At 40.5% G+C, this 14,129-nt stretch overlaps 1 protein-coding gene across 1 annotated transcript in view; it reads left to right on the plus strand.

Moving 5' to 3' along the window:
• The window catches only part of LOC131460330 (neurexophilin-2), a 38,533-nt gene extending 26,812 nt beyond the window's left edge, over positions 1–11,721 (plus strand). The window contains exon 2 of the mRNA XM_058630711.1: positions 10,309–11,721. Within this exon, the coding sequence (XP_058486694.1) occupies positions 10,309–11,124 (816 nt within the window). The 3' untranslated portion in view covers positions 11,125–11,721. The remainder of the gene's footprint in view (positions 1–10,308) is intronic.
• The last annotated feature ends 2,408 nt before the right edge of the window (positions 11,722–14,129 follow it).

The raw sequence follows: 14,129 nt of genomic DNA on the forward strand, positions 1-14,129 counted from the left end.
CCAGGCTCAGTTTCACCACTGGGATCTCTCCCTCTCTTCTCCTCCTCCCCCCTCCCCCCTCCCTCCTCCCTCCTCTTCTCCATCACATTTATTCATTATGCAGATTTTTTTTTCTTCTTCTTCTTTGCCAGTCCCTTGTGTTTATTGGATTCCTTGTTTATATCAAATGTTTCTGCTGTTTATGTGTTTGTGGAGTGTGTGTAAATATACGCTTGATAAGTTGCAAAATACAGAGGGCATCAATCACTGTCACTTAGCTGCTGAATAAGTCGCCCGTGCTGCCAGAGCCTGAATACCCACAACTTCCTCCAAACCGTTTTTTTTTTTGCTTAGTCTACCCTCAATGAATTTTAAACTCTTTCAATACATAAATATTTGAGAGAGAGAGGAATAAGTGAGGGGGGGCGGCGATGTGGACAGGCACTTTTGTGCTTTGGCAATCTGAGTCAAATAAATGTTTACACGTTCACAAATGAGAAATCCAAGAAGCACCACGTCACTTCTCATATTCCCCCCCTCACCCATGGCAGCCTGTCCGCCGAAGCGGCCTCCTCCAGCACCGCGTTTCTGCAACAGTTATTTAGATGAATGATTAGAGTTAAGGCACAGCCAGCAAGAGTCTCACCACCCTTATTTAAGGAAGAATGCAAGACTTGTCATCTTTTGATGCATTGCCCGCCGTCCTGCATGCAAACGAGACACCATCAGACCACTGATTCCTCCTCACACCTTCGCTCCCTCCCTTCCTCTCAGACGGGTCCCTGAAGACTTGTCTTGGGGTGATTGATCAGGTTGCTGCTGTGGCATCATCGTAGACACGTAGGAAGTCTGCCCACCCAGCCACCCACCCAGCCAGCCAGCCGGGCAAAAACACTCCAGCATGCTGATCCGATGTGATCAGTGAGATAGCAGGAACAAGAAGCAGTGCACACAGTTGATCTATGGCCAGTGAAGTCAGGCTTCTGGGAGCAAAAGCTTCTAATGGCTTTATAGATAAAGCTTCTGCCGGCTTGTATTAACCCTCTCTGCTGTTTTCCTTGTGCAGATGCCACAGAAAGAGGTTTTACCAAGTTTGCATTCTTTTGTCCTACATTAAGTCCTGGAGAGTCATTCAAACAATATGAGTGATCTCATAGTTTCACACTGAGATCTTAACCCTTAGTGCTTACGCGGCATGGATCGGTGCCGCAGGTGCACCCACGGTAATTTGCAGATGGAATAATACACAACTCCTTATATGGACATCCGGGGGATGTGTGTGTTTATAGGTCACATATTCAGGCTTTAAAAAATGTGTCTTCTTATGTGTTGTTGAGTCAAAGTTACGATTCATCTTATGTCACATTTTTAGTCGTGATATAAAGTAGCGATAATTGTGCCGAAGTCACAAAATAGACAGTTTTTCCTTTTCTTTTTGTTCATCAAAATGAGCCAAGTCAACATTTTGAATACTTTTATCTGAGGTGTCGTTATAAAGTTGGTGAAAATTCATTATTTTTTTCAGCAGATTGCCTAGGTTGTGCTGAAGTATATAAGACACTCTATATTGGACATATACAGGCAAAATGCTCTGTGTTCTAAGGGTTAAACAACCCCACTCCTATCATGTTATTTAACGGCTGGCTTTGTCATCATATTTTCAGAATTACTCAAAAATGTAACAAACACTTATCTTGTATTATGTAACTATGTCATGTGACATGTGAGCTTTTGCATGAAAAGGCACAATAACAGCCTCAACAACAGTTCTCAACTCTCAACTGGTTGCACGACTGCTTTGTGGATTATTTAACACTGGTCTTTCGAGTTGATTTCACCTCAGTGAGGTAACTCGGCTGCACATCTCATTATATTAAGAGTTTTCCACACCGCTGACATTGTTGTCAGATGACTATTCTTCAATAATCCCAACATGGTCAGTGCCAAAGAGATTTTTGTGAGATTAACCTTTTGCTGCCACAGATACTGTATTAGTATAAATTCAGCTGTTTTGCTTCCATTATTCATATTACTGATGTTTTTTTTATGGTTACATGTTAATTTTAATCTGGCTTTTGCCTGAGATTTATTATTTATTTGTACTCTTTTATTTTAAGTACTGATTCCCTTATCTATGTCATTACATTGTCGCTTGTTTTTTTAAGTTCTCTATCACCTCCTGTTCAGATTACCCATTATTATTTTAGTCTCCAGTGTTTTCCCTCACGGGTGTTTGTGAGTTCCATGATTGTGTTTCCTCACTTCCTTTCTTCTCTTCTTTCCCTCACTTCTTAACTTCACCATCGCTGTTTTTTTCCAACCTGAAATGGTTGGGTGGGGGGGGAAACGTGGCATTGCATTGCCTTGTATGAAAATTGCTGTATAAATAAAGTTTGACTTGATCGATTGATGCCCTAGTTGCCTTAAGGTTTTTGGTGAAGTCTTCATATTAACGCTTATCTCTTTACCTCGCCTATGCAGGCTTTTGTAGGGTCACATATAGCGTAGATGAGCGTGTATAGTGTATAGGAGTAGCCTACATGTTTCATGTGAAAGGTTTGTACTTGCTGCATAATTCTGCAGCTGGATTATTATTCAACATCGTCCCATATGATTGGATGGATTATGTATTTTGTATGGATGGCAGCCTACAGTATATGCATATGTAAATTGGTTTTAATTTACCTTTGCTCTAAATGAGGCAGCATGTTGCTTCATGTCACCGTACCACCAGTTTATTATGTGCATTGGAGTGTTTATAATAATAATAATACATTTTATTTTACAGCTGAAACAGTTGTAAAAGATATATGTGGTTTTCTATTTTCTATTTAGCTGCAGAAAAATCTGTCTGACTTCTGTTGGCCTCTGTACCTTCACTGCATCTGTGTTGCGGTATTTCTGCTCAACACCCTGTGGCTATCACAGAGAATTCACCACTGAGTGTCTTTTGTGACTTGATGGTGACATGTATGTAAATAAGATAATCTAGCTCAGCAGTAAATGCTACATTTCCTTAATTTTTCTGGACTACGGATGAAACACAGAAGGGGAAAAATGGTGAAAACAAATAGAAAAACTCCTCACTGAGCATTGCAGCACTGTTTGTTGAGTTTTCACACTGCAGCCGTGGCAGAGTGTAAGCCACCACAGAGCGACTCTGCATTTCCCTGTCAGTCCAATCTTAGTGGCATCTGCAATATCTTGCAATATTGTCTGCTCACAATACCTTCATACTGTAAATCCTCTTATGTAGACATCAAATGGCAGAGAACAGTGTTTCTCGTATTTTCCTCCTCTTTCTCTGTTTCTTAAGCTCTTATCTCTTTCCTCAGTAGATGCTGGATCCAAACAACATTACAATATAGTTTTATTTGCTATATATTCTACACATCACTCCAATATGCAAACACCAAAAAAAAAATCTTTTAAATGAAACTTTTGCCCTGCAAAAAATACTTCAATTGTACTTGATACTGTGAAAGGAGACTTTATTCCTTCTTTAAGTAAAATTATTTCGGCGCTGAGCTGGTCTTTTTTGAAACAATATTGCAGATATTACTTCTCAAGAAACCTCTGATTATTCTCTATGGGGTGAAGTGATTCTCATTTTTGTCTTATTGCACTCATAATCTCACCGTGTGTCGTATATATATTGTCTTTTTACTTTTTCCTTTCTTTTCCTGCACTTTTGGCTCATATTGTCTTACAGACATGTCTGCTCTCCCTACACTCGTTCTCTTATTCGTTTTCTTCTTCTCTCTTTTACTGTGTTATCTGTCCTGGCTCCATTTCCTTGCTTTCTGATACTCCCTGACTCAGTAGCTTTCATTTTCATGATAATCCAGCAACACCACTGGACTGCGAAATCGCTTTTACAGCCACACACTCTCTCTCTCTCACTCTCTCTCTCTCTCTCTCTCTCACTCTCTCTCTCCCTTCCCCCCACTGGTTTATCTGTTTTTCTCCTGGCTTGATTTTGCTTTATTTAATTAAATGTCATTTTTAGTTCTCGTTTTTTTTTTCCTTTCAATTCCCTTTTTGTAGAAGAAAGAAAAAAACTTTTTTCACTGTTGGTAAAACAGTTCATGCCTCACCATTGCCTCACAATGATTTCCAGTATTGCCATCCACCATTTACAACACAATAGGAATAAAAGTCTTCTTCATTGGTCCTAATTCACTTCTCTTGACAATACAACCATGTACCGGTCGACTCACCCTACATTTACGCGATCTTGGAAAGAACTCCACCGGATAGGAACAGTGTGCTGACAGAGGGTGAGACTGCAGGAGTGGATCCAAGTGCAGAAGGAGATCGTGCCGGGGAGGGGAGTAGTGCTAGGACAGAAGATGCTCTTGGAAGAGCTGGGTCTTCAAGAGCTTCTTGAAGGTAGACAGGGACGCCCCTCGGTAGGTCATTCCACCAGCGTGGAACTACACACCAAAAGAGTCTGGATTGTCTTGTGTAGGTGGGAAGCACTTTGTAGGCTAGCATCAGTGATTTGAATTTGATGCAGGCGGCTAAGGGTAGCTAGTGGAGCTCAATGAACAGAGGGGTGACATGTGCCCTTTTAGGCTGATTGAAGACCATCTGTAGTGGTTTCACAGCACAGGTCACAAGGTCTGTTAGCAGGGCGTTGCAGTAGTCAAGGTGGGAGATGACCAAAGCCTGTACTAGGAGCTGGGTAACCTGCGCGGTTAGGTACGGCCTGATTTTCCTTGCATTGAATAGAGCAAAGCAACATGACTGGTCGACAGAGACCCTACATATCAGTTCCTCTATAAAATATCTTGGTGTCTTTTATGTTTCCATGGTAAACCTGGCCAAAATCAAACCCATGCTTTTCCCTCAGACTCCTGGAACTATAAATACACAACTTCATCTTCTCTTGATTGGATAACTTCAATGCCCTCCACTCATCTTCCATCTTCACACTGTACAAGATACAGCAGTCATGCTCCTAATTATCACCCGTCACTGATCTCACATTTTTCTCATCCTTGCATTCCTCCACTGGCTCCTGCTGGAATTAATTAAAAAGTTAAAAACTCTCTTGTTATCAGTGGCATTATTGTATCTAACATGGAGTCGTTTGTTAACCTGAGCCATATTATTCTCTGTGTGACTTGTTACAGTTGAGTATTCCTGTCCGCCTGCTGCCTGTACCTGTTACCTGCCAGAAACCTGTTAACTTGACATTGCAACCTACCGCTACAGTGTGTTAGTGCCTGTGAATCTAACTTCACACCATCTTACCCTGAAAACTGATTTTGTGTCCTGTGACTGCTCACAAACACACACACACACAGCTTCTGTCACTCAAAATATGAGGCTGAGACCCATATAGAAGCGGTAGTAGAAAGTATAGACTTTTGAAAAGGTGGTCTGTGCTTGTGTCTCAAAGAAACAAGGTTCTTGTGGGTTCAACTGTGGCCTTTCTTGCATGTGTCTTCCTGTGTTTGCAGGGGTTTTCTCTGGCTAATCCAGCTTTCTGCCACACTCTCAGGACATGCAGATTGGAGGAAGGTTATTTGAAGACTCTAAAGTCTGCATGGGTGACAATGGGAGTGTGAGGACCTGCAAGGAGCTGATGACCTGTCCAGGTTATATGCTGCCTCTCACCCAATGTCATTTTTGATTGGCTCCTGCTCCGTGACCGTCAAACGGTATAAGTCGGAGATTCCTACACCCAGAGACACGAACCGGTATCAGGCGTGGTGTTCTGTACAGTGGTTAGGATTGACTTTATTATGTTTCATACAGTATATCTTAACATGTTATTATTGCCCCCTTTCACCCACCAGTCCATAAGAAATATGACTTTTATTCAGTCCTTGCAGTCAAAAGGGTTTCGGAACTGGTGCAGATAAAAGATGGATGGGTGGAAATAAAATCCCAGCAGCTGCTATTGAAGTATGTGGTTTTGCAGTGTGGTAGCAATGGAACTGTACATTTGACTCTTCTCTGTGACAGCAGATCAATGCAGCCTGGAGCACAGATAGAAATGAATTGATTGTCACCAATAAAACTCCAATTAAACAAAGGAACAAGCCTGAAGAGAGCTCTGAGGCAAGCTGCTCTCATCTCCTCATCAGTCCTCAGGGAAAGGTTGGGAAGGTGGGGTCAGGAAATGGAGTCAGACGTGGGCTGTTGAGTGAGGAGGCCCTATTCTTTTAAACGCTCACACTGTCAAGGAGGAGTGGAAGTTAGAGCTAAATATGAGAGTGAGAGAACAGTAGACGGAGGATCGGATCAGAGCTCATAGATAGAGAGTGTGAAAGGCAGGGAAAGCAGATACAGAGGGGCTTCCATTGATCCAAGGCTTCCTTAATGATGAAAAGAGATCTCAGTTGTGGTGGCATGTGATACTTCAGGTTTCAGCAGTCAATTCTATTGCTCATCTGACCTTCTCCTACTTAATAAGTTAGTGTGAAACCCTCACTGCACAGTCTGTCTTTCACTTTCTCTCTGTAAATCCCTTTCTAGCCGCCTGCATGTGCATCTCATCATTTTATATCTGTCACTTTTATCTGTGTCTGAGCTGCTCTCATAATCTCCTCATTCAACAATCCCTACATTTCATACTTGCATGTACTTCCAGGTAGGTTATACCCAGGCCTCCCGTCCATGCAGTGAAGATGCTTAAGGATGCTTTTTGCTCATATGAACCTTGAAATGAAGTTAAAGATGATTAATGTTCCCCCATTCCTAGAAAATGTACAAGATCCCCTTACTCTCTCTTCTCCCCGTCTCACTTCCCTGCTAATAACATTTTCTTCACTATCTCCCTCTATCTCCCAAGCTCTGTAATCTGATTGTTCTTTCCATGATTGTGCTATTATTGAATTGCCTGTATCATACATATGTATAAGTCCACCACAATGCTTATTCCATCATCCTCTATCATTTTCTCCAGCGTCCGACCAAACAGGAATCTCATACCTAGGGGGAGAAAACATTAATGTCATGTTGACACATGTAAAGCGTCATTGTGGGAACTTGGCAGGTTGGGATTACTAAATGGTGACTCAAACCTTCCCCCAAGCAGAGTTTTCACTGGCATCTATGTAAATTGTAGTTGGCTGAATGGGTTGAAAATTACACATTCAACATTGCACGGTTTTCTATTTTTTTTTTTTTTATTATTATTTTTTTAAAGCTGCATTTTAATTTTTTTTGCTTTAACCCTTAGAACACAGAATATTTTGGCTGTTTTTTTCCATTACTATATTAAAACATACAGTATATACAGGGGATACATAGAGTGTCAAATAACCATGGCAGCACACAGAGCTGTGCCGTGTGAGCACTAAGGGTTAAAATACAGTGGTGGAAATAGATCGAGCAAAGTCAGCTACGGACTGTTCACACGTGGCAGATTTATTCCCAATAAGATCATTTTACTCTCTCATCATCCTCCTCTTCCTCACGTATACTTCACACACTGGTATAGGTGACTCTAATAATGTTTTATGCACTCCGGTCAAAATTCCTCAGTCTATTCCGATCACATACCCTGTTATATACAGTGATTTCCCTCCAAGTACCACCAGAGGAAGCTTGTGTACCACTGGAGGTGGACGTTACACAGTTTGAGAACCAAGGTAATGGCAGACATTGGAAAAATTAGGCATTCCTGGTCTGAAACTTCCCCGAGCATAGCATCATTGTTTCCTGAAGAGTACACCGTAAAGCAAAATTTTACCAGCAATGCCATTTCTGATTTAAGTGTAGATCTATTTTTCACTCATCCTGTTATATCTCTCTAATCTATTGGCATAATATTCTGTACAGACATTGATTCTTTTTTTTTTTTCCCACAAAGAATTATGCAGTCTTTGGTGATCCCCTGACTTTTCCTGTATGTTGACATTTGTGGCTTTTGGATGAAATATCTCACAACATTATTGTATTGATTGCCCTACAATATTCAAGATAGATTAAAATGACATGAGCTTGCGTTGTAATTCATCCTCTCCTTTTGTTAATGTCAAAATACCTGATATTTTCATACTTTGGGTTCGGCGTTAGTGAGTACATGTTTTCATGCTACGGTGCTAAAATAATCTAGTGGATGTGGTCAAAGATGTAACTCTGACACATCTGCAATTTGGAAAAAGACAAGATAATCCGTACCTTATGATCACGGCAGTAACATATGTAATTGCCTCACTAATTGTGTGACTATATTAAGTATGGACTATGTTTTTTGTATTTGTGTGCATGCACCTCTTCATCACCTCAATGTTCCCCGGCTATTGCTGCAACAGCCTCCCTCCCTCTCATTGTAACATAACTGAATAGACGCTGAGGAGGAACAATGGGAGAGAAGCCGTGTTTTTCAATCTGTCAATCTGTCGCTAGTTGCTGCAGCCTGATATGACCTTATAGCAAACATCCGCTGTTTTGCAAAAAGTCTATAGCTTATGGATTTCGTGTCAGGAGGAAATATCTGATATTTCTTCTAACAAATTCTCACCCTTTAAATAGATTTACTGTCAAGCACAAAAAAAAATGTCATATTTATGCTAATAGAAAGTCCATCTATTTATTGGTTTCTCTTGGCATTTTATTACTTTTGTGCCACAGAAGAAGAAGCCCTCTCCCCATACTCATCTTTTTCCAATCAGTCGATGTTTGGCAAAGGTGCTGACTGTGTTCAGTTGCTTCCCCCCCTCTCTTGGAAAGACCGACCGCAGCCCCCAACATGAAATCATTCTTGAGCTTCATCCACTTGACCCTGAAGGCTGAGTTGAGGTTCATGTTGTGATGTTGCTGCTGAAGATGGTTAAGGATTATGATGATGGTGCTAGTTCCAGCTCTGTGCCATCAGCTGGAGAAGTGATTAGGGCTGCACCAGCCGAGTGTTAGCCTGACAGATGGCAACACACGGAGCTAGCTGACAGCACTGCTGACAGCGCATTCACAGGAAGTCCCCATCCTGCATTCACTGTACACTTTGCTTGCTTAACGTATTCTGATGTTTTCTGCCATTCACTGTGTATTATTCCTACCTGTCACATTGCCAATTCACAAACTTAAAATTTGCAACACCACCGCACAGGCGACCTGTCAATGGCGACAGAGAGAGGGGGTCAGTGTCTGGTCGAAGTCTTGTGGTTCATTATCCCAGTCAGTGCTCATTTTTCAGCACCTTTCCTTTTTTTGGTAATTCATTCCTTCGGTGATCGATACGTTTTCAGTTATTTTCCCCTCAATCAATCTGCTCAGCGCTGCCGCCGTGTTAATGAATGGCCAGCAGAAATAGATATGTTAATTGAATGACTGAATGCATTAAGAGCTGTATCGAGTGCTGCACTGTTGGCTCCGTGAGCAGCAATGTGGAGTTGTTATTAGGCGGAGTGATTGATGAAAGATGAGGAAGGCTTTGGCACAACACTGTCCGTTCCACTGCCCCGGATAGAAATGGAGACACAGAAACAGTCCTTGTATTATTAAAAACTCTCATCCTGTACCAGTTTTCAAATACTTTTTTTTTTTCACCCATGAGAACAATATTTTATCCTGTCACTTCATGGCAGTTTTTGTGTGCATATGCGCACATACAGAACATGCATATGGATGGAAGCGTGTGGCAGTAATGTGATTGATGTGACATGAAACAGAGCAGAGGAGGATTTCCAGTCAATCAACCCCGTGAATAACGACCAAGCCTGTGGATTAAAGGCAGAAAGATGCCTGAACAAACAAAGGCTCACATCCATTACCTTACATTCAGAGTGTTCTTTTCTCTTTTTCTCATTTTTTTTTCTCTTCAATGCAACAATGACAACGGAATTTAAGTGTGCTGATAAAAATAGATGATGTTGTTGTCTTGAGTTTTTGAGAGATGAAACATAGCAGCATCCACGTGGATGCCGGCAGAAATAAACGTCACGTGGGGTTAAAAATAGCTTTGCAAAAGGAGTGATTTTTAACAGCAGTTTGATTATGATATGATAATAATAATGTGTGGGAAACTAAATGGGTGATAAAAAAAGAATTCTGTTATAATATCTGTTTTAGTTTTGCCTACAAATACAGTTCAGGTTAATGACTAATCCTTGTGACTTAGAGCTGAATGAACTGGCTGAGCTCTCCGGAGGATGCCAACTATTCTGCCCTTTAGAATGTCACAAATAACTGTTTGCTGAACTGATTCAGACAAGATCATTGATCAGTGCTTTTAAGAAGTCATTCGAGTGAGAGACTTTCATTGTCATGACAAATGATCAAAGGACAAAAGAATATGTAAAAAAAACCAAAATTAATTGTCTTTAGCACTTTGTTGATACTTTTCTTCCATCTGTTTATATCTGTCCTCAGGTCCAAGGGTTAGAGAAGCAAGTGGACTTCTCAGATCTGGGCCCAGTGGGGTCGGCGATGAAAGCTCTTCCGTATGGCATGGGTGGAGGTGCAGTTGGAGGAGCGACAGGAGGAGTCGTTAAACCACCGTACCAAACCCGCATCTTCTCCACTTCCATTGACCAGCCACCCATGAAGACCAAACCACCCACTTACAGTTTCTATAACCCGTATGACCCAACTAGAAACCAGTCCCTGCTCCTGGACCAGACAGGATACCGCTCTAAGCGCAAGCCCTCACTAAAGACAGCCATGAAGACCAAGAAGATCTTCGGCTGGGGCGATTTCTACTTCAATGTCAAGACCATGAAGTTCAGCTTGCTGGTGACGGGGAAGATCGTGGACCACATCAATGGAACTTTCACTGTTTACTTCCGCCACAACTCTTCCAGCCTGGGAAATGTTTCGGTCAGCATCGTGCCACCGACCAAAGTGGTGGAGTTTGAGGTCCTCCAGCAGCAGCTGCACCCTCACACCCAGCAAGACATCCAGATCCACGCGACCCATCAGTCCACCATCGACCCCAAAGAGACAAAGACCTTCAACTGTCGGGTGGAGTACGAGAATACCAACAGATCCAAGAAGCCCAAACCCTGTCTGTATGATCCGTCTCAGACCTGCTTCACAGAGCACACCCAATCCCACGCAGCCTGGCTCTGTGCCAAACCCTTCAAGGTGATCTGCATCTTCATCTCTTTCTTTAGCATTGATTACAAGTTGGTTCAGAAAGTGTGTCCAGACTACAACTTCCAAAGTGAGTACCCTTACTTTGGCTAAGTAAGTGAGACTGAACTGGAAAGAGAATGAAGAGACAATGTTAACGACAAAGATGATGTAACGATAATAACGATGAAGATGGAAATGATAGTCATATTGATTACAGTGAAGATGCGGGGGACAATTTTTTTGCCTCTAAACTGCTGTGAATTGTGGATTTTAAACATGTATAATCAGAGTTATGGATGGTTAGGAGACGGCTGGTTTCTCTGAATTCTTTTCTTTTTTTCCCAACTTTGTGTTTGTTTGTGTTAACTTCCGTTTTTGTTCAATTCTTTTCTGTAAATAATGTACTCAACCCCAGCACAATTATTATTTTCTGATATTTGAGTTGCAGTTTGCAGAGAATTCAGTTGTAAACAGCTGGAACCATTATTATTATTATGCCCTCCGAGTACAAAAAAGCTTCTGAAGTGGCTGAATGTGCCGTTACTCTATGGCAGACGTAATGTTATGGTAGACTGACTGTTAATCATCCACCTCAACTATATGTTTCAAAAACCTGGATATAAGAGAGTTATATGTATGAGAAATGCTATGCTGGATATGCATACAATATACTGTATGAAAAAGCACATTAAAATCTCTTAAACTGTCTGTCTGTTACTGAGTGAACGTGTTCTTTCTGAGCCGGAGGCGCGAGCTGTGCAGCATGTTCATGTTATCAAAGGCAGCAAGGGAACTATTATAAATTAAGTTACATTTCACTCTGATTAGAAATGCATGACCAAGCTTTCTGTGAAGATATGTGATTTTTAATTTTCTAAAATATATTGAATGGATTTTAACATGAAAAACCCAACAGTGAAACATTCTTCAGATGACAATAACAGCTCTAAAAACTCCTTTTGAGGGAGCTGGTAATGTACACTAACAGAATCCAAGGGTAGATTTTTAGTTACATACATGCTGAAACTGAAAATTAATAATGTAACTGACAGGTTCGTGTTTATGTGATCATCTTGCAGCAAAGGAAGAATTGCACTTGCGCCTAAACCTTCATTAACTGCTGTATTACTGCTGCTACTTATAATCTCAGCTACCTAATACCTGTTTTATCTGAGTTTGCTTTGTGCTAAAAAGCATTATCGTACTGTATGCGAAGATAAAGCAGGATTCTGTCAACATTACCCGGGGTAATTTAAATACTCCTTAAAACATCCATGACCCTTCAGGCTATCTTAGACTTGATTTCTTAACACTTTTGATGTGACAATAATGGTGCTCGGAATTTCATTAGATAACACACCATCAATGTTAATTGAATCTTCATCTCGGTCCTGCTCAATACCCCATTACAGTCCTGATCAATGACATTGAGATGGAGGTCCACGGAGGTCCATGTGTCTTACACAAGTCGCTGTGGACACTTGGATTGATGGAGTTGGTGCAGCCCAGATTCGCCACTTTTTTTTTTCTCGCTGGGATGCTCTAAATTTGTTTGGTGAAGAATCCTTGATTTGTGGATCCTTGAGTACACCTTTGTGTGTGTATCTGTGAACCATAGGCCTAAGTCTGTGTGTGCATGCAGAAATATCTAAACTAAAATAACTAAAAATAGGACACAACAATGAAATAATGCTTTTGCTCACATAATATTTTACACATTGGTAATGTGCTGCATATACTATAGTTTGTCAACACGAGTGTAACAAAGGCAGGATTTGGGGGACATGCCGGGCATTGTGAAAACTGCTCCAAAATTGTTGTTAAATGATCAGATTAGAATCGTACAACCAATATTTTGTGCCATAATCAATGGGTTTAGACCATTTCTATTGGGCATTGACACGTAAAGATAAAAATGTGCAACCACGTCGAACAATTCTCTGGAATGTTTATGTCGCTAAAGAATTTTGTGCTTACATAAAAATGTATTGCCTTTTATCCAAATGTTTGTGTCATTTTATGAAAGCAGGAGATAGATGACAAGTAATATGCAATAAAGCCCCATAACTGAAGCCAAACTTGGGATATCGAATTTCATGGTTGTCACCTTATCCCCTACCCACTAAGGTACCTCACTTATTTCTATTGTGCAGTAACAGTGTCTTTCTCAGCATCCTCAGTGGTTATACAGGAAAATGCACCCAATACTATTTAAATGTTTTAATAGAAACAGACAGACAAACACAGTCGCACTCTATTTGTCAGTGTGGAGTCACACTGGAGTTGACTTTTCTTATGGGTGACAAAAAGGAAAATTTGTATTCTAGTGTTAAAATGTAGAAATCTGTTCAAATTGACCACTAAACATGAAGATTTACCTCAAGGAATGAGCAATTTGTACTGCACTGCAGATTGTCCATCGCAGACATAATATTTTAATGTCTATTCACATGGGGCATAAACAACACCACATACAACACCACTCATAGCTTATGCTAATTTGCGGTGGCTTTCCTAGATAGTAGGCCTGTCAAATCAAAAAAATAAACAAAAAACACAAACAGCACACTATGATACAAACAAAAAGTACCATAGAACAATGAGGACTTGATAATAATTGTTATTAGGTATACCATGGTTTGTCTTAGAAACACTTAATTCATTCCAGTTTTTAAATAAAACTTAACTATTCTACAAAATCTGAGGTCATACCATGATTATCGTATCTATAATATTTTACATATTTTGTAACCTTATTTGTTCCATACAATTAATATCATTCTTATTTAATTAGATCTGTACATTTCTATCTTTGTCGTATAAATTAAAACACAACATCAAAACACAGAGGCAGAAGATTCAAAATTGCAAACATGCATAGCACATAAAAACAGTTATTTGACCTATTTAAGGTTTTTAATATTTTTTTTTACTACCTTTTCATTCTTTTTAAAAACACATTCCCATGGATTGTGTTGCTCGACTAAGTTTTATAGTAATTATGTCCCTGTTGTTTTAAATGTCTCTGTGCAGCATCTTGAATCTGCCCGTGTTTATGGGACACAACTGCCTACAATTCCCATCCACCCTTTCGGCAGGAAAAACGTCACAAGCCG

This window comes from Solea solea, chromosome 6 (assembly GCF_958295425.1).
Source record: "Solea solea chromosome 6, fSolSol10.1, whole genome shotgun sequence".
Lineage (NCBI taxonomy): Eukaryota > Metazoa > Chordata > Actinopteri > Pleuronectiformes > Soleidae > Solea > Solea solea.